General features: G+C 46.7%; 1 protein-coding gene across 4 annotated transcripts in view; it reads left to right on the plus strand.

Annotated features, from left to right (window-relative positions):
- Ttn (titin) overlaps positions 1–21543 on the plus strand; it is a 258797-nt gene that overhangs the window by 204949 nt on the left and 32305 nt on the right. For all 4 annotated transcript variants that reach the window (XM_055600018.1, XM_055600019.1, XM_055600020.1 and 1 more), the window contains 10 exons: positions 219–506; positions 612–902; positions 989–1276; positions 1459–2046; positions 2134–2238; positions 2618–2815; positions 2905–3201; positions 3288–3875; positions 3978–4280; positions 4394–21499. In XM_055600018.1, the coding sequence (XP_055455993.1) occupies positions 219–506; positions 612–902; positions 989–1276; positions 1459–2046; positions 2134–2238; positions 2618–2815; positions 2905–3201; positions 3288–3875; positions 3978–4280; positions 4394–21499 (20052 nt within the window). The remainder of the gene's footprint in view (positions 1–218; positions 507–611; positions 903–988; positions 1277–1458; positions 2047–2133; positions 2239–2617; positions 2816–2904; positions 3202–3287; positions 3876–3977; positions 4281–4393; positions 21500–21543) is intronic.

A 21543-nucleotide genomic window follows, 5' to 3' on the forward strand; every position in this document is an offset into this window, starting at 1 on the left:
CAGAAACACATATTTTAAAATAAAAATAAAATACTTTAAAGAAAAATGAAAATATCAATAGAGTATTGAATTATTAAAAATGTTTAAAAAAACAAGAAATCAGTTTTACAAAGGAAATGCATTTTAGGAATGATAAGAATGGTCTTTAGAAACACATGTGATGCTTAAATTTTTACGACTTTATCTTTCTTCACCCTCCTTTCCCCCAAACTGAATAGTTCCCCCTGAGGGAGAGCTTGATGCTGAATTAAGGAAGACACTTATTTTACGGGCTGGAGTTACCATGAGACTATACGTTCCCGTCAAAGGACGCCCACCTCCGAAGATTACTTGGTCTAAACCAAATGTCAATCTGAGAGAACGGATTGGACTGGACATAAAGTCAACTGACTTTGACACTTTCTTGCGCTGTGAAAACGTGAACAAATACGATGCAGGAAAGTACATCTTAACCTTGGAGAACAGCTGTGGGAAAAAGGAGTACACGATTGTAGTCAAAGTACTCGGTAAGTCCACTGAGGAACAGAATCGTGTGCGTTTGAAATCATAGCCTGTATATTTTCGCAGCGTGTTGATGTTCCTGTCTTCTTTAACCTGTACTTGTTATTCAGACACTCCTGGACCACCTGTCAATGTGAAGGTTAAGGAGGTATCCAAGGACTCTGCATATATCACCTGGGATCCACCTGTTATCGATGGTGGAAGCCCCATCATAAACTACGTGGTTGAGAAACGGGATGCGGAGAGGAAGTCGTGGTCAACAGTGACAACTGAGTGTTCAAAAACAAGCTTCAGAGTCTCTAACTTGGAGGAGGGGAAGTCCTACTTCTTCAGGGTGTTCGCTGAAAATGAGTATGGCATCGGCGATCCGGGCGAAACACGGGATGCCGTCAAAGCTTCCGGTAGGCAGTGAGCCGTGACCATCCTGTTGAACTGTAGCCTGTCTTGGTTATCTGGGGTTTTGGACTCATCATCTCTCCTCTTGTAGAAACCCCTGGACCTGTTGTCGACCTGAAAGCGCTGGCTGTCACTAAGTCATCCTGTACCATTGGCTGGAAAAAGCCACGCACTGATGGGGGAAGCCGAATCACTGGCTATGTGGTGGATTTCCTGACAGAAGAAAATAAGTGGCAACGGGTTATGAAATCACTGAGCCTACAATACTCCACAAAAGATCTGAAGGAAGGGAAAGAGTACACCTTTAGAGTGAGTGCTGAAAATGAAAATGGAGAGGGAACCCCAAGTGAAGTCATTGTGGTGGCCAAGGACGATGTTGGTAAGCAACTCCCTCTGCCTCTTCACCTTCTCCCTCCTGTCATCACAAGTGTATGCTGGAGAGCTGACACACTGGCTTGCTGACCAAACATATACCTTTTCAAACTGGAGTGGTCTGAGGTGACTGTGTAGTCTGAATAATTTCAATATAAATAATTTGTCTCCACTTTTTTTTTTTCATAGTGGCTCCTGATCTTGACTTAAAGGATCTACCTGACTTGTGCTACTTGGCTAAAGAAAATAGCAACTTCCGTCTTAAGATCCCCATAAAGGGCAAGCCAGCACCATCGGTGTCTTGGAAGAAAGGGGAAGACCCTCTAGCAACTGACACAAGAGTCAGTGTCGAGTCAACTGCAGTTAATACAACCCTTGTGGTGTATGACTGCCAAAAATCCGATGCTGGGAAATATACAATCACACTCAAGAACGTTGCTGGCACCAAGGAAGGAACACTCTCTATAAAGGTCGTTGGCAAGCCTGGTATCCCCACTGGACCAATCAAGTTTGATGAAGTCACGGCAGAAGCCATGACGCTGAAGTGGGGTCCTCCGAAGGACGATGGGGGGTCTGAGATTACCAACTATGTGCTAGAGAAGAGAGACTCTGTGAATAACAAGTGGGTGACATGCGCCTCGGCTGTCCAGAAAACCACCTTTAGAGTAACGAGGCTCCATGAGGGCGTGGAGTACACCTTCAGGGTCAGCGCGGAAAATAAATATGGCGTAGGAGAAGGCCTCAAGTCAGAGCCAATTGTTGCCAAACATCCATTTGGTAAGTGTGTTGAAGTCAAAAAGGTAAAGTAAACAATGGCTTTGTGGAGGTTCCTGTTTACAAGTCTTCCATCCTCTGCCTTTCCAGATGTTCCAGATGCTCCCCCGCCCCCCAATATTGTGGATGTCAGACATGATTCAGTATCTCTAACATGGACTGACCCCAAGAAGACCGGAGGCTCACCAATTACAGGTACCTAATCTGCCCTAACTTTGACTTTTATATCAATGTGCCTTATGAATAGTTAGTTTATAAAACTATCTGCCTTGCCAGGAATGCACTTTTCTTTCCATATACACAATTAATCTTTAATTTTATTGAAAAGCCCCCAATGTAACAGTTCATAAAGTAATTTTTAGAGCTAATATTTACTAATTTTTTTTCAAAAGAAAAGGTCATATTTAAGTATATTGTAAAAGAAAGTGGCACCCTGCCTAAAAAATAAAAGTGTAGACAACAAAGAAAGGTTATCTTCTCAATATATCTGCAAATAAATGATGCGTAAAAGTGTATATGTATTTTAAGTCAGCTGTATAATCTGTACATCTAATATGTTCATGGCCATTTGTAGGGTATCATATTGAATTCAAGGAAAGAAACAGCCTTCTATGGAAGAGAGCTAACAAGACTCCTATAAGGATGAGAGATTTCAAAGTGACAGGATTAACTGAAGGTCTTGAATATGAATTCCGAGTTATGGCTATCAATCTAGCAGGAGTGGGCAAGCCAAGCCTGCCGTCAGAGCCAGTTGTGGCACTCGATCCAATCGGTAAGTCATTAATAAAGAAACACCTACGGGGGGTTCTACATGAAGCAGGCAGTGGTCGTTTGTTTGACAGATTTTCTTTTCTGTTTTAGATCCTCCTGGAAAACCTGAAGTTATTAGTGTCACAAGGAATTCAGTGACTCTCATCTGGACAGAACCCAAGTATGACGGTGGTCATAAACTGACAGGGTACATCGTGGAGAAGCGGGATCTACCCTCTAAATCTTGGATGAAAGCCAATCATGTTAACGTTCCAGACTGTGCCTTTACTGTAACTGACCTTGTTGAAGGTGGAAAATATGAATTCAGAATCAGAGCAAAAAATACAGCAGGTGCCATCAGCGCTCCATCAGAGAGCACAGGAACTATTATTTGCAAGGATGAATACGGTATGTGGAGCTCACATTTCTCTCAAATTGAAAGACAGAAAATTAAACCTTCATTTTCTGATGAGTTTTTGTTTTTTCCTTTGCAGAGGCACCGACCATTGTCCTTGATCCCACAATTAAAGATGGGCTAACAGTCAAAGCAGGGGATACCATTGTTTTAAATGCCATTAGCATTCTTGGCAAACCCCTTCCAAAGTCAAGTTGGTCCAAGGCAGGAAAAGATATCAGACCATCAGACATAGCTCAAATAACCTCAACCCCGACATCCTCCATGTTGACAGTCAAGTATGCCACAAGAAAGGATGCCGGCGAATACACCATCACTGCTACCAATCCTTTTGGCACCAAGGAGGAACATGTGAAGGTATCCGTCCTTGATGTACCTGGCCCACCAGGTCCCATTGAAATCAGTAATGTTTCTGCTGAAAAAGCAACTCTGACCTGGACGCCTCCCTTGGAAGATGGAGGATCACCAATTAAGGCCTACGTTCTTGAGAAGAGGGAAACCAGTCGGCTTTTGTGGACAGTGGTTTCTGAAGACATTCAGGCTTGCAGGCATGTGGTGGCCAAACTCATCCAAGGAAATGAATACCTCTTCCGAGTGTCTGCGGTTAACCATTATGGCAAAGGAGAACCCGTTCAGTCGGAGCCTGTCAAAATGGTCGACAGATTTGGTATGTAGAGCATGTGGTAGCTGTGGTAGTGGTTACCATGAAAACATTTGCCAGACAGGTGAGTAAATCAGGGAGTTGACCACAAATGTACTCTTTTTGTAGGTCCCCCTGGCCCTCCTGGAAAACCAGAGCTCTCAAACGTCACCAAGAACACCGCCACTGTCAGTTGGAAGAGACCGACTGATGATGGCGGCAGCGAGATCACAGGATACCACATAGAAAGGAGAGAGAAGAAGGGCTTGCGCTGGGTGAGAGCAACAAAAACTCCAGTTTCCGATCTTCGGTGCAAAGTCACTGGACTGCAAGAAGGAAATACTTACGAATTCCGTGTCAGTGCAGAAAACAGAGCAGGGATTGGTCCACCTAGTGACGCCTCAAATCTTGTTCTGATGAAAGATGCAGCATGTTAGTATTATCTTCTTTCCCAACCCTGCCAGTTTGAGCTTTCCAACATTTTATATCAAGTACCCGAAAGCAAAACTCTTAATATGTGCTTTTCTCTTGTTTCTTTTCTTCAGATCCTCCAGGACCACCTTCAAATGTGCATGTCACTGACACTACCAAGAAATCAGCTTCGTTAGCATGGGGCAAGCCTCATTATGATGGCGGGCTTGAAATCACTGGCTACGTGGTGGAGCATCAGAAAGTAGGAGATGATGCCTGGATAAAAGACACAACGGGAACAGCTCTCAGAATCACTCAGTTTGTTGTTCCTGACCTTCAGACTAAAGAAAAATACAACTTCAGAATTAGTGCCATCAATGATGCAGGTGTTGGGGAGCCAGCGGTGATTCCAAACGTTGAGATTGTAGAGAAAGAAATGGCTCCTGATTTCGAGCTGGATGCCGAGCTTCGAAGAACACTTGTGGTTAGAGCAGGACTCAGTATTAGGATTTTTGTACCAATTAAAGGTCGTCCTGCACCTGAAGTGACATGGACCAAAGATAATGTCAACCTGAAGCACCGAGCCAACATCGAAAACACAGAGTCTTTTACCCTTCTCATTATCCCAGAGTGTAACAGGTATGACACGGGTAAGTTCGTGATGACCATTGAAAACCCAGCTGGGAAGAAGAGTGGCTTCGTCAATGTCCGAGTCCTAGACACACCAGGTCCTGTCCTTAACCTGAGGCCTACAGACATCACCAAGGACAGTGTCACCCTTCACTGGGACCTCCCTCTCATAGATGGGGGCTCACGTATAACAAACTATATTGTGGAGAAACGTGAAGCCACGCGGAAGTCGTACTCCACCGTCACCACTAAGTGCCACAAGTGTACGTATAAAGTAACTGGCCTGACGGAAGGCTGTGAATACTTCTTCAGAGTGATGGCAGAAAATGAATACGGGGTTGGTGAACCAACAGAAACTACGGAGCCTGTAAGAGCCTCTGAAGCCCCATTACCCCCGGACAGCCTTAACATTATGGACATAACCAAGAGTACCGTCAGCCTGGCCTGGCCCAAACCCAGGCATGATGGCGGCAGCAAGATCACTGGCTATGTGATTGAAGCACAGAGGAAAGGATCTGACCAGTGGACCCACATCTCGACTGTGAAGGGGTTAGAATATGTGGTGAAGAATCTTACGGAAGGAGAGGAATATACCTTCCAAGTGATGGCAGTAAACAGCGCAGGCAGAAGTGCCCCCAGAGAAAGCAGACCTGTCATCGTCAAGGAGCAGACAATGCTTCCAGAGCTGGATCTCCGGGGCATCTATCAGAAGCTAGTCATTGCCAGAGCTGGGGACAACATCAAAGTTGAAATTCCAGTACTTGGTCGACCCAAGCCCACAGTTACATGGAAAAAAGGAGACCAAGTTCTCAAACAGACACAGAGAGTGAATGTCGAAAACACAGCAACGTCAACCATCTTAAATATCAACGAGTGTGTTCGAAGCGATAGTGGGCCCTATCCACTGACAGCAAAGAACACTGTAGGAGAGGTTGGTGATGTCATAACCATTCAAGTCCATGATATCCCAGGACCGCCTACAGGACCAATCAAATTTGATGAAGTTTCATCGGATTTTGTAACCTTCTCTTGGGAGCCACCTGAGAATGATGGAGGTGTACCAATAAGCAACTATGTGGTAGAAATGCGTCAGACAGATAGTACCACATGGGCAGAGTTAGCAACGACTGTTATACGCACTACCTACAAAGCCACTCGCCTGACTACAGGGGTGGAGTATCAGTTCCGCGTAAGAGCTCAGAACAGATATGGAGTTGGTCCCGGTATCACATCTGCATCTGTAGTTGCTAACTATCCATTTAAGGTGCCTGGGCCTCCTGGCACCCCTCAGGTTACTGCAGTCACCAAAGACTCAATGACAATTAGCTGGCACGAGCCACTTTCTGATGGTGGAAGCCCCATTTTAGGATACCACATTGAAAGGAAAGAACGAAATGGCATTCTCTGGCAGACTGTGAGCAAAGCACTAGTCCCGGGCAACATTTTCAAATCAACTGGACTTACTGATGGCATTGCTTATGAATTCCGAGTGATTGCAGAAAACATGGCCGGCAAGAGCAAACCAAGCAAGCCATCCGAACCGACATTTGCTCTGGATCCCATTGACCCACCTGGGAAACCAGTACCTCTAAACATCACGAGACACACAGTGACTCTGAAGTGGGCTAAGCCCGAATATACTGGTGGCTTTAAAATTACTAGTTATGTGGTTGAAAAGAGGGACCTTCCCAATGGACGATGGCTGAAGGCCAACTTCAGCAACATTTTAGAGAACGAATTTACAGTCAGTGGCCTGACTGAAGATGCCGCATATGAGTTCCGTGTGATTGCCAAAAATGCTGCTGGTGCCATTAGTCCACCATCTGAGCCATCAGATGCCATCACATGCAGGGACGATCTTGAAGCACCAAGAATAATGGTGGATGTGAAATTCAAGGATACCATCACATTAAAAGCTGGTGAAGCATTCAAGCTGGAAGCTGACGTTTCAGGCCGCCCACCTCCAACAATGGAATGGACTAAAGACTCAAAGGAGCTTGAAGGCACAGGGAAATTAGAAATAAAAATTGCAGACTTCTCTACTCATCTGATAAACAAGGATTCTTCAAGAACGGACAGTGGGGCTTACGTCCTGACAGCAACTAATCCTGGTGGCTTTGCCAAACACATTTTCAACGTCAAAGTTCTTGATAGACCAGGCCCACCTGAAGGACCTTTAGCTGTGTCTGAGGTGACATCAGAGAAGTGTGTGCTGTCATGGTTACCTCCACTGGATGATGGGGGTGCCAGAATTGATCACTACATAGTACAGAAACGGGAAACTAGCAGGTTGGCATGGACAAATGTTGCCACCGAAGTCCAGGTAACAAAGCTGAAGGTCACGAAGCTCCTGAAAGGCAATGAATACATATTCCGTGTCCTGGCTGTAAACAAATACGGGGTTGGAGAGCCACTAGAGTCAGAGCCTGTGCTTGCCGTGGATCCCTATGGACCACCGGATCCACCCAAGAACCCTGAAGTCACAACCATCACCAAAGACTCCATGGTTGTCTGCTGGGGACACCCTGACTCTGATGGAGGAAGTGAGATCATCAATTACATTGTGGAGCGCCGTGATAAAGCTGGCCAACGCTGGGTGAAATGTAACAAAAAGACCCTGACTGACTTAAGATACAAAGTGTCTGGCCTGACAGAAGGACATGAATATGAGTTCAGAATTATGGCAGAAAACGCAGCTGGAATGAGTGCGCCCAGTGCCACCAGCCCGTTTTATAAAGCTTGTGACACTGTGTTTAAACCTGGCCCACCGGGTAACCCACGCGTCCTTGACACAAGTAGGTCCTCCATTTCGATTGCATGGAATAAACCTATCTATGATGGAGGTTCGGAAATCACTGGTTACATGGTTGAGATTGCCCTGCCTGAAGAAGATGAGTGGCAGGTTGTCACTCCACCAGCTGGGCTCAAGGCAACATCCTATACCATCACCAACCTCATCGAGAACCAGGAATATAAAATCCGCATCTACGCCATGAATTCTGAAGGGCTTGGGGAACCTGCCCTTGTACCTGGGACTCCCAAGGCAGAAGAAAGAATGCTGCCTCCAGAGATTGAACTGGATGCGGACTTACGCAAAGTCGTTACTATAAGAGCCTGCTGCACCCTGAGACTCTTTGTTCCCATCAAAGGAAGACCAGCACCTGAGGTCAAGTGGACCCGAGAGCATGGAGAATCTCTGGATAAGGCCAGCATTGAATCCACAAGTTCTTACACCCTGCTTATCGTTGGAAATGTTAACAGATTCGACAGCGGCAAATACATTCTAACTGTAGAAAACAGCTCAGGCAGCAAGTCCGCATTTGTCAATGTTAGAGTGCTAGATACACCAGGCCCTCCACAAAATCTGAAGATAAAGGAGGTCACGAAGACATCTGTCACATTGACGTGGGAGCCTCCTCTCCTCGACGGTGGCTCAAAAATAAAGAACTATATTGTTGAAAAGCGAGAGTCGACAAGAAAGGCTTATTCAACAGTGGCAACAAACTGCCATAAGACTTCCTGGAAGGTAGACCAGCTTCAAGAAGGGTGTAGTTACTACTTCCGGGTTCTGGCTGAAAATGAGTATGGCATCGGACTGCCTGCTGAAACAGCAGAGTCTGTAAAAGCATCGGAACAACCTCTTCCTCCGGGGAAAATCACTTTGATGGACGTCACAAGAAACAGTGTGTCTCTGTCTTGGGAGAAGCCAGAACATGATGGAGGCAGCCGCATTCTAGGCTACATTGTAGAGATGCAGAGCAAAGGCAGCGATAAATGGGCCACATGCGCCACAGTGAAGGGCACCGAAGCTACTGTCCCTGGCTTGATCCAGGGTGAGGAATATTCTTTCCGTGTTTCAGCACAGAACGAAAAGGGCATCAGTGACCCCAGGCAGCTGAGTGTGCCAGTAATTGCTAAAGACCTGGTGATTCCACCAGCCTTCAAACTCCTCTTCAACACATTCACTGTGCTGGCAGGTGAGGACCTGAAAATTGATGTACCGTTCGTTGGACGCCCTGCACCAGCTGTCACCTGGCATAAAGATGATGTGCCACTGAAGCAAACAACTAGAGTAAATGCAGAGAGCACAGAGAACAATTCCTTGCTGACCATAAAGGAGGCCTGCCGAGAAGATGTTGGGCATTACACAGTTAAACTGACTAACTCAGCAGGCGAAGCTACCGAAACCCTTAACGTTATTGTTCTTGACAAACCAGGACCTCCAACTGGACCAGTTAAAATAGATGAGGTGACAGCAGACAGTGTTACTCTCTCCTGGGAACCACCAAAATATGATGGAGGAAGCTCCATCAATAACTACATTGTAGAGAAACGGGATACATCCACAACCACCTGGCAAATTGTGTCAGCTACCGTTGCGAGAACAACCATAAAGGCCTGCAGGCTAAAGACTGGTTGTGAATATCAGTTCAGAATCGCCGCAGAGAATAGATACGGGAAGAGTACCTGTCTCAACTCAGAGCCTGTTACTGCCCAGTACCCATTCAAAGTGCCAGGCCCGCCTGGTACACCATTTGTCACGCTTGCCTCCAAAGACAGCATGGAAGTACAATGGCATGAGCCAGTCAGTGATGGCGGGAGCAGAGTCACTGGCTATCATCTAGAGCGCAAGGAGAGAAACAGCATCCTCTGGGTCAAGCTGAATAAAACACCTATTCCTCAAACCAAGTTCAAGACAACTGGCCTTGAAGAAGGCATTGAATACGAATTCCGAGTGTCTGCAGAGAACATTGTAGGCATTGGCAAGCCAAGCAAACCATCAGAATGTTATGTAGCTCGTGACCCATGTGATCCACCAGGTCGGCCAGAGGCAATTGTTGTCACAAGGAACTCTGTGACTCTTCAATGGAAGAAACCCACCTATGATGGTGGAAGTAAGATCACTGGTTATGTTGTCGAGAAGAAAGAACTGCCTGATGGCCGCTGGATGAAAGCCAGTTTTACAAATATCATCGACACCCAGTTTGAGGTATCTGGCCTAATTGAAGATCACAGGTATGAGTTCCGGGTTATAGCTCGAAATGCTGCAGGAGTGTTCAGCGAGCCCTCAGAAAGCACCGGGGCAATAACAGCGAGGGATGAGGTGGAGCCACCAAAAATAAGCATGGACCCCAAATACAAAGACACAGTTGTGATCCATGCTGGTGAGTCATTCAGGGTCGATGCAGATCTATATGGCAAACCGATACCAACCGCTCAGTGGGTAAAAGGTGACCAGGAGCTTTCAAGCACAGCTCGGCTAGAAATAAAGAGCACTGACTTTGCCACCAGTCTCGGTGTCAAAGACGCAGTACGTGTCGACAGTGGCAGTTACATCCTGAAGGCCAAAAACGTTGCAGGGGAGAGATCGGTTACCATCCATGTCAAAGTTCTTGATAGGCCAGGGCCACCTGAGGGACCTGTCGCTATATCAGGGGTTACAGCAGAAAAATGTACACTAGCTTGGAAACCCCCACTTCAGGATGGTGGGAGCGATATCACAAATTATATTGTGGAAAGAAGAGAAACCAGCCGCTTAGTCTGGACTCTGGTTGATGCCAATGTGCAAACTCTCAGCTGCAAAGTTATGAAGCTTCTTGAAGGCAATGAATATATTTTCCGTATAATGGCTGTGAACAAGTACGGTGTTGGTGAACCTCTTGAATCTGAGCCATTAATTGCCAAGAATCCATTTGTCGTCCCGGATGCACCCAAAGCTCCAGAAATCACAGCTGTGACCAAAGACTCGATGATTGTAGTGTGGGAGAGGCCAGCATCTGATGGTGGCAGTGAGATTCTAGGGTACGTTCTGGAGAAACGGGACAAAGAAGGCATCAGATGGACAAGATGCCACAAGCGTCTAATTGGAGAGCTGCGCCTGAGAGTAACTGGACTCCTAGAAAATCACAATTATGAATTCAGAGTCTCGGCTGAAAACGCTGCTGGGCTTAGTGAACCAAGCCCCCCTTCTGCCTACCAAAAGGCTTGTGACCCCATTTATAAACCAGGCCCTCCAAACAACCCCAAAGTCATGGATGTTACCAGATCTTCAGTGTTCCTTTCTTGGAGCAAGCCTATCTATGATGGTGGCTGTGAAATCCAAGGATACATTGTAGAAAAATGTGACGTGAGTGTTGGTGAATGGACAATGTGTACGCCACCAACTGGAATCAACAAGATGAACCTAGAAGTGGAGAAGCTGTTGGAGAAGCATGAATACAACTTCCGGGTCTGCGCCATTAACAAAGCTGGAGTTGGCGAGCATGCTGATGTCCCTGGACCTGTAAAGGTTGAAGAAAAACTTGAAGCCCCAGATGTGGATCTTGACCTTGAACTAAGGAAGGTTATTAATATCAGAGCAGGTGGTTCCTTACGGTTGTTTGTTCCTATCAAAGGTCGTCCTACACCGGAAGTTAAGTGGGGGAAGGCAGATGGTGAAATCCGAGACGCAGCTATTATTGATGTCACTAGCAGCTTCACGTCTCTTGTTCTTGACAATGTCAATCGATATGATAGTGGGAAATACACCCTCACCTTAGAAAACAGCAGCGGAACAAAATCTGCCTTTGTGACTGTGAGGGTCCTCGACACGCCAAGCCCACCTGTTAACCTAAAAGTCACAGAAATCACCAAAGACTCAGTATCAATTACATGGGAACCTCCTCTGTTGGATGGAGGATCAAAAATTAAAAATTATATTGTTGAGAAACGAGAAGCCACAAGAAAATCATATGCTGCAGTTGTAACAAACTGCCATAAGAATTCTTGGAAAATTGACCAGCTTCAAGAAGGCTGCAGTTACTACTTCAGGGTTACGGCAGAGAATGAATATGGTATTGGCCTTCCAGCCCGCACAGCAGATCCAATCAAAGTGGCGGAAGTCCCACAACCTCCAGGGAAAATAACTGTGGATGATGTCACCAGAAACAGTGTCTCTCTGAGTTGGACAAAGCCTGAACATGATGGTGGCAGTAAAGTCATTCAGTATATTGTAGAAATGCAAGCTAAAAACACCGACAGGTGGTCAGAGTGTGCTAGGGTGAAGTCTCTTGAAGCTGTTATTACCAACCTAACTCAGGGAGAAGAATATCTCTTTAGAGTTATTGCTGTAAATGAAAAAGGAAGAAGTGACCCCAGATCCCTTGCAGTTCCAATTATTGCCAAAGATCTGGTCATTGAGCCAGACGTAAGACCATCATTCAGCAGTTATAGTATACAGGTTGGCCAAGATTTGAAAATAGAGGTGCCAATTTCTGGACGTCCTAAACCAACCATTTCCTGGACCAAGGATGGGGTGCCACTGAAACAGACCACAAGAATCAATGTTACTGACTCCCTTGACCTCACCACACTCAGTATTAAAGAAGCTCATAAGGACGATGGTGGACAGTATGGAATCACGGTTGCCAATGTTGTTGGTCAGAAAACAGCAGCCATTGAAATCATAACTCTGGATAAACCTGATCCTCCAAAGGGGCCTGTCAAATTTGATGAAGTCAGTGCTGAGAGTATTACATTATCCTGGAACCCTCCCTTATATACAGGGGGCTGCCAAATTACCAATTACATTGTTCAGAAAAGAGATACAACCACCACAGTATGGGATGTCGTCTCTGCTACTGTTGCCAGAACTACACTCAAAGTAACCAAACTGAAAACGGGTACAGAGTACCAATTCAGAATATTTGCTGAAAACCGATATGGACAAAGCTTTGCTTTGGAGTCTGAACCAGTTGTAGCTCAATATCCCTACAAAGAACCAGGCCCTCCAGGAACACCATTTGCCACAGCCATCTCCAAAGACTCTATGGTTGTGCAGTGGCATGAACCAATCAACAATGGTGGGAGCCAAGTCATAGGTTACCACCTTGAGAGAAAGGAAAGGAATAGTATTTTGTGGACGAAAGTCAACAAAACCATTATTCATGACACCCAGTTTAAAGCACTGAACCTCGAAGAAGGCATTGAGTATGAATTTAGAGTTTATGCCGAAAATATTGTTGGTGTAGGCAAGGCGAGCAAGAATTCTGAATGCTACGTAGCCAGAGACCCCTGTGACCCACCAGGAACGCCAGAAGCAGTAATGGTTAAAAGAAATGAAATCACTTTACAGTGGACCAAACCTGTGTATGATGGTGGCAGTATGATCACAGGGTACATTGTGGAGAAACGGGATTTACCCGAGGGTCGCTGGATGAAAGCCAGCTTCACCAACGTCATTGAAACTCAGTTCACTGTGTCGGGTCTTACTGAGGATCAAAGATACGAATTCAGAGTCATTGCAAAGAATGCAGCTGGTGCAATAAGCAAACCCTCTGACAGTACTGGACCAGTAACTGCCAAGGATGAGGTTGAACTCCCACGAATTTCAATGGACCCAAAATTCAGAGACACAATAGTGGTAAATGCTGGAGAAACATTCAGACTTGAGGCTGATGTCCATGGAAAGCCCCTTCCCACCATTGAGTGGTTAAGAGGAGATAAGGAAATTGAAGAATCTGCTAGATACGAAATAAAGAACACAGATTTCAAAGCTTTACTTATTGTAAAAGATGCCATTCGAATTGACAGTGGACAGTATATTTTGAGAGCCTCTAATGTGGCCGGTTCTAAGTCATTCCCAGTAAATGTGAAAGTACTAGACAGACCAGGGCCTCCAGAAGGGCCAGTTCAGGTCACTGGAGTCACATCTGAAAAATGCACTTTGGCGTGGTCTCCACCACTTCAAGATGGTGGCAGTGACATTTCTCACTATGTCGTTGAAAAGCGGGAAACTAGTCGACTCGCATGGACTGTGGTTGCTTCAGAAGTTGTGACAAATTCTCTGAAAGTTACCAAGCTCTTAGAAGGGAATGAATACATCTTCCGAATAATGGCTGTCAACAAGTACGGTGTTGGAGAACCTTTGGAATCTGCACCAGTACTCATGAAGAATCCTTTTGTGCTTCCTGGACCACCAAAGAGCTTGGAAGTCACAAACATTGCCAAAGACTCCATGACAGTGTGCTGGAATCGGCCAGACAGTGATGGTGGGAGTGAGATCATTGGTTACATTGTGGAGAAGAGAGACAGAAGTGGCATTCGGTGGATAAAGTGCAACAAGCGCCGCATTACAGATTTGCGGCTCAGGGTCACGGGGCTAACAGAAGAGCATGAATACGAATTCAGAGTCTCTGCAGAAAATGCTGCTGGAGTTGGAGAACCGAGTCCAGCCACCATTTACTACAAGGCTTGTGATCCTGTGTTCAAACCTGGCCCACCCACCAATGCACACATTGTAGACACCACTAAAAATTCAATTACACTTGCCTGGAGCAAGCCCATCTACGACGGGGGCAGCGAGATCCTGGGCTACGTCGTAGAAATCTGTCGAGCAGATGAAGAGGAATGGCAAATAGTTACTCCACAGACTGGCCTGAGAGTCACTCGATTTGAAATCTCCAAACTCACTGAACACCAAGAATATAAAATACGAGTCTGTGCCCTCAACAAAGTTGGTTTAGGTGAGGCCGCAGCAGTTCCTGGTACTGTGAAACCAGAAGATAAACTTGAGGCACCTGAACTTGACCTTGACTCTGAGCTGAGGAAAGGAATTGTTGTGAGAGCTGGTGGATCTGCCAGAATCCATATTCCATTCAAAGGTCGTCCAACACCTGAAATCACCTGGTCTAAAGAGGAAGGTGAATTCACAGATAAGGTCCAAGTTGAGAAGGGAATGAACTTCACCCAACTCTCAATAGATAACTGTGACAGGAATGATGCTGGGAAATACATTCTCAAGTTGGAGAACAGCAGCGGGTCGAAGTCAGCTTTTGTAACTGTGAAAGTACTTGACACGCCAGGACCCCCACAGAATTTGGCTGTCAAGGAAGTGAGAAAAGACTCTGTCCTTCTGGTATGGGAACCGCCTATCATTGATGGTGGGGCAAAGGTCAAGAACTACGTCATTGACAAGCGGGAGTCAACCAGAAAAGCATATGCTAATGTGAGTAGCAAGTGCAGTAAAACAAGCTTTAAAGTTGAGAATCTGACTGAGGGAGCCATCTATTACTTTAGAGTCATGGCTGAGAATGAATTTGGAGTTGGTGTTCCTGTGGAAACCTCTGATGCCGTGAAAGCTTCTGAACCTCCTTCCCCACCAGGAAAGGTAACACTCACCGACGTGTCCCAAACCAGCGCATCACTTATGTGGGAGAAACCTGATCATGATGGTGGGAGCAGAATCCTGGGGTATGTTGTTGAGATGCAGCCCAAAGGAACAGAAAAATGGAGTGTAGTGGCTGAATCCAAAGTCTGTAATGCAGTTGTTACTGGCCTGAGCTCCGGACAAGAATATCAGTTCCGTGTCAAAGCTTACAACGAGAAAGGAAAAAGTGACCCGAGAGTGCTCGGTGTTCCTGTCATAGCCAAAGATTTGACTATCCAGCCTAGTTTTAAGCTGCCATTTAACACGTACAGTGTCCAAGCAGGAGAGGATCTGAAAATAGAAATCCCAGTCATAGGCCGACCAAGACCTAAAATTTCTTGGGTCAAAGATGGTGAGCCTCTTAAACAGACCACAAGAGTAAATGTTGAAGAAACGGCTACTTCGACTATTTTACACATTAAAGAAAGCAGCAAAGATGACTTTGGAAAATACAGTGTCACGGCAACGAACAGTGCAGGCACCGCAACAGAAAACCTCAGCATTATTGTTTTAGAAAAGCCTGGCCCTCCAGTTGGACCAGTGAAGTTTGACGAGGTGAGTGCGGACTTTGTGGTCATCTCTTGGGAACCTCCAGCCTATACAGGAGGATGTCAAATAAGCAACTACATCGTAGAGAAGCGAGATACCACGACCACCAACTGGCAGATGGTATCAGCGACAGTTGCCAGAACCACCATTAAAATAAGCAAACTGAAAACAGGCACTGAATACCAGTTTAGGATTTTTGCCGAGAACAGGTATGGAAAAAGTGCTCCCTTGGATTCTAAACCCGTTCTTGTACAATATCCATTTAAAGAACCTGGACCGCCTGGAACCCCATTTGTGACATCTGTCTCAAAAGATCAAATGCTGGTGCAGTGGCATGAGCCAGTTAATGATGGCGGCAGCAAAGTTACTGGCTACCATCTTGAGCAGAAGGAAAAGAATAGCATCCTGTGGGTCAAGTTGAATAAGAGCCCCATCCAGGACACCAAATTCAAAACAGTGGGGCTTGATGAAGGACTTGAATACGAGTTCAGGGTTTCCGCGGAGAACATTGTGGGCATCGGCAAGCCTAGCAAAGTGTCAGAGTGCTACGTAGCCCGCGACCCATGTGATCCACCTGGCCGCCCCGAAGCCATCGTCATTACAAGGAACAGTGTCACACTGAAATGGAAGAAACCTGCTTATGATGGTGGCAGCAAGATCACAGGTTATATCGTAGAAAAGAAGGATCTACCAGAAGGCCGGTGGATGAAAGCCAGCTTCACCAATGTTGTGGAGACTGAGTTTACAGTTTCCGGGCTTGTAGAAGACCAAAGATACGAATTTAGAGTAATTGCGAGAAACGCAGCCGGCAACTTCAGTGAGCCATCTGAAAGCAGTGGTGCGGTCACCGCGAGGGACGAAATTGACGCACCAAATGCCTCACTGGACCCTAAATATAGAGACGTCATCGTTGTTCATGCAGGAGAGACCTTTGTCCTCGAAGCTGATATCCGTGGCAAACCCATACCGGATATTGTTTGGTCAAAAGATGGCAACGAACTCGAAGAAACAGCAGCCAGGATGGAAATTAAATCCTCTCTCCAGAAGACGACTCTCATTGTCAAGGACTGCATCCGTACCGACGGAGGCCAGTACACCTTGAAACTCAGCAATGTCGGCGGCGCCAAGACTGTTCCCATCACTGTAAAGGTACTGGACAGGCCAGGGCCTCCCGAAGGACCTCTGAGGGTGACTGGAGTTACAGCTGAAAAGTGTTACCTGGCATGGAACCCACCTTTGCAAGACGGCGGTGCTAGCATTGCACATTACATCATTGAAAAGAGAGAAACAAGCAGACTCTCCTGGACCCAGGTCTCAACTGAAGTGCAGGCCCTTAACTACAAAGTCACAAAGTTACTTCCTGGGAACGAGTACATTTTCCGGGTTATAGCGGTGAATAAATATGGAATCGGAGAACCCCTGGAGTCTGAGCCTGTGATAGCCTGTAATCCTTACAAGCTTCCAGGGCCCCCTTCTACACCTGAGGCCTCAGCAATCACCAAAGACTCGATGGTACTGACGTGGACACGTCCAGTGGACGATGGCGGTGCTGAAATTGAGGGGTATGTTCTTGAAAAGCGAGACAAGGAAGGCATTAGATGGACCAAGTGCAACAAGAAAACATTAACAGACCTTCGGTTCCGGGTAACCGGCCTCACAGAAGGCCATTCCTATGAATTCAGAGTTGCTGCTGAGAACGCAGCTGGTGTTGGGGAACCTAGCGAGCCATCTGTTTTCTACCGTGCCTGTGACGCCTTGTATCCACCAGGTCCACCAAGCAACCCCAAAGTGACAGACACTTCCAGATCTTCTGTCTCCCTAGCGTGGAATAAGCCAATTTACGATGGCGGCGCACCTGTGAGGGGCTATGTGATTGAGTTCAAAGAAGCTGCTGCTGACGAGTGGACGACCTGCACCCCGCCATCGGGATTACAAGGCAAACAGTTCACGGTGACCCAGCTTAAAGAGAACACTGAGTACAACTTCCGCATCTGCGCTTTCAATACGGAAGGTGTCGGGGAACCTGCAACCATACCTGGCTCTGTCGTGGCTCAGGAGAGGATGGAAGCACCAGAAATAGAACTCGATGCGGATCTCAGAAAGGTGGTGACTCTGCGAGCAAGCGCCACCTTGCGCCTGTTTGTCACGATCAAAGGCCGGCCAGAACCTGAAGTTAAGTGGGAAAAGGCCGAAGGCATTCTCACAGAGAGGGCCCAGATTGAGGTGACCAGTTCATACACAATGCTGGTGATTGACAATGTGACCAGGTTTGACAGTGGTAGATACAACCTCACCCTGGAAAACAACAGTGGCTCCAAAACGGCTTTTGTCAACGTCAGGGTTCTTGACTCGCCCAGTGCCCCTATGAACCTAACTGTCAGAGAAGTGAAGAAAGACTCAGTGACACTGGCCTGGGAGCCACCACTTATTGATGGCGGCGCAAAGATTACAAACTACATCGTTGAAAAACGAGAGACTACAAGGAAAGCTTATGCTACCATTACAAACAACTGCACTAAGAGTACTTTCAAAATTGAAAACCTACAAGAAGGGTGCTCTTACTACTTCCGAGTCCTGGCTGCTAACGAATATGGGATTGGTTTGCCGGCCGAAACAGCGGAACCCGTGAAAGTGTCTGAACCACCGCTCCCACCCGGAAGGGTGACCCTTGTGGATGTGACCCGTAGCACAGCTACGCTTAAGTGGGAGAAACCGGAAAGCGATGGTGGCAGCAAGATCACTGGTTATGTGGTAGAAATGCAGACAAAAGGCAGTGAAAAGTGGAGCACGTGCACACAAGTGAAGACCTTGGAGGCCACCGTATCTGGGCTCACTGCAGGAGAAGAGTATGTCTTCAGAGTAGCTGCAGTTAATGAAAAAGGAAGAAGTGATCCAAGACAGCTTGGGGTGCCAGTCATTGCAAAAGACATCGAAATAAAGCCTTCGGTGGAGCTCCCTTTCAATACTTTCAACGTTAAGGCTAAAGACCAACTCAAAATTGACATACCATTCAAAGGAAGGCCTCAAGCTACCGTGGCCTGGAAAAAAGACGGACAGGTCCTCAGAGAGACAACTAGAGTCAACGTGTCTTCCTCCAAGACTGTAACAACACTGTCCATTAAAGAAGCTTCCAGGGAGGATGTTGGAACTTACGAACTGTGTGTTTCAAATACTGCTGGATCCATTACAGTTCCCATCACTGTCATTGTCCTTGACAGGCCTGGACCTCCAGGACCTATCTGTATTGATGAGGTGAGCTGTGACAATGTGTCTATTTCTTGGAATCCTCCAGAATACGATGGTGGCTGCCAAATTAGCAACTACATTGTTGAAAAGAGAGAAACCACGTCTACAACATGGCAGGTAGTCTCACAAGCCGTGGCAAGAACATCCATTAAAATAGTCCGCCTGGTAACAGGAAGTGAGTATCAGTTCCGTGTTTGCGCAGAGAATCGATACGGAAAGAGTTCCTACAGTGAGTCCTCAGCTGTTGTTGCCGAGTATCCATTCAGCCCCCCAGGGCCTCCTGGTACTCCTAAAGTTGTGCATGCCACCAAGTCTACCATGGTTGTAAGCTGGCAGATACCAGTTAATGATGGAGGAAGCCAAGTACTTGGCTATCACCTTGAATACAAAGAAAGAAGCAGCATTCTCTGGTCGAAGGCAAACAAAGTCCTCCTTGCAGATACACAGATGAAGGTGTCCGGTCTGGATGAAGGGCTCATGTATGAGTACCGTGTATACGCTGAGAATATTGCTGGAATTGGTAAATGCAGCAAGGCATGCGAGCCAGTTGCCGCAAGAGATCCTTGTGACCCTCCCGGACAACCTGAAGTCACCAACATCACCAGAAAATCCGTGTCCCTGAAGTGGTCTAAACCGCGTTATGACGGTGGAGCTAAGATCACCGGGTACACTGTTGAACGCAGGGAACTACCCGACGGCAGGTGGCTCAAGTGCAATTTCACGAACGTGCAGGAAACGTACTTTGAAGTAACGGAGCTAACTGAAGACCAGCGTTACGAGTTCCGGGTTTTTGCGAGAAATGCCGCCGACTCTGTTAGTGAGCCATCCGAATCCACTGGCCCCATTACCGTGAAAGACGATGTCGAGGCACCAAGAATTATGATGGATGTCAAATTCCGAGACGTCATTGTTGTCAAAGCTGGAGAAGTCCTCAAGATAAATGCGGACATTGCAGGGAGACCTCTGCCAGTGATTTCCTGGGCCAAAGATGGGGTAGAAATTGAAGAAAGGGCAAAAACAGAAATTGTCTCGACAGACAGTAATACCACGTTAACAGTTAAAGACTGTGTAAGACGAGACTCTGGGCAGTACGTGCTTACACTGAAGAATGTTGCGGGAACTCGGACTATGGCAGTCACCTGTAAAGTACTCGATAAGCCTGGCCCACCAGCAGGACCACTTGAAATAAACGGCCTCACTGCTGAAAAGTGCTCCCTTTCCTGGGGCCGTCCCCAGGAAGATGGCGGTGCAGACATCGATTATTACATTGTGGAGAAGCGTGAAACAAGCCGCCTCGCGTGGACCATATGTGAAGCAGAGTTGAGGACAACGTCTTGTAAAGTGACCAAGCTACTCAAAGGCAATGAATACATCTTTAGAGTAACCGGCGTTAATAAGTATGGTGTCGGGGAGCCCTTGGAGAGCGTGGCCGTGAAGGCACTAGATCCGTTCACCACCCCTAGTCCACCCACATCTTTGGAGATTACATCTGTGACCAAAGATTCCATGACACTTTGCTGGTCAAGACCTGAGACCGATGGCGGCAGTGATATCTCTGGCTACGTAATCGAAAGACGTGAGAAAAACAGCCTACGGTGGATACGTGTGAATAAAAAACCAGTTTATGACCTGAGAGTGAAGTCAACAGGACTCCGGGAAGGATGTGAATATGAGTATCGGGTTTTTGCAGAAAATGCCGCTGGCCTAAGTCTTCCGAGTGAAACTTCTCCCTTAGTTCGGGCAGAAGATCCAGTGTTCTTGCCGTCTCCTCCATCCAAACCCAAAATTGTAGACTCGGGAAAGACAACCATTACCATCAGTTGGGTTAAGCCCTTGTTTGACGGTGGGGCTCCAATAACCGGCTATACTGTAGAATACAAAAAGTCTGATGAAACTGACTGGAGAGCTGCCATTCAGAGCTTCAGAGGCACCGAATACACAATGAGTGGGCTAACGACAGGGGCCGAGTACGTTTTCAGAGTGAGGTCTGTCAATAAGGTTGGGGCCAGTGACCCCAGTGATAGCTCCGACCCACAGGTAGCAAAAGAACGAGAAGAAGAACCTGTATTTGATGTTGACAGTGAAATGAGGAAGACTTTGGTTGTCAAGGCTGGCTCCTCATTTACCATGACAGTTCCTTTCAGAGGAAGACCAGTACCCAACGTCTCCTGGAGTAAGCCGGACACTGACCTCCGCACCAGAGCATACATCGATTCCACAGATTCTCGGACATTGCTTACGATTGAAAATGCCAACAGAACCGATTCTGGAAAATACACACTGACGATCCAGAATGTTTTGAGTGCTGCCTCCATGACCTTCGTTGTCAAAGTTCTAGATTCCCCGGGTCCTCCATCCAATATCACTGTACGTGAAATAACAAAGGAGACGGCTGTGCTGTCCTGGGACGTCCCCGAGAATGATGGCGGGGCACCAGTGAAGAATTACCACATAGAAAAGCGCGAGGCCAGCAAGAAGGCTTGGGTGTCTGTCACCAACAACTGCAACCGCCTCTCTTACAAAGTGACCAACCTACAAGAAGGAGCTATTTACTACTTCAGAGTCGCTGGAGAAAACGAGTTTGGTGTTGGTGTGCCAGCCGAAACAAAGGAAGGCGTTAAAATAACAGGTACCTATCAAGAACAAAATATATCCATATTTTGCTACAATAAT

This window comes from Psammomys obesus, unplaced genomic scaffold (genome assembly GCF_907164565.1).
Source record: "Psammomys obesus unplaced genomic scaffold, mPsaObe1.curated_primary_1811, whole genome shotgun sequence".
Taxonomy (NCBI): Eukaryota; Metazoa; Chordata; class Mammalia; order Rodentia; family Muridae; genus Psammomys; species Psammomys obesus.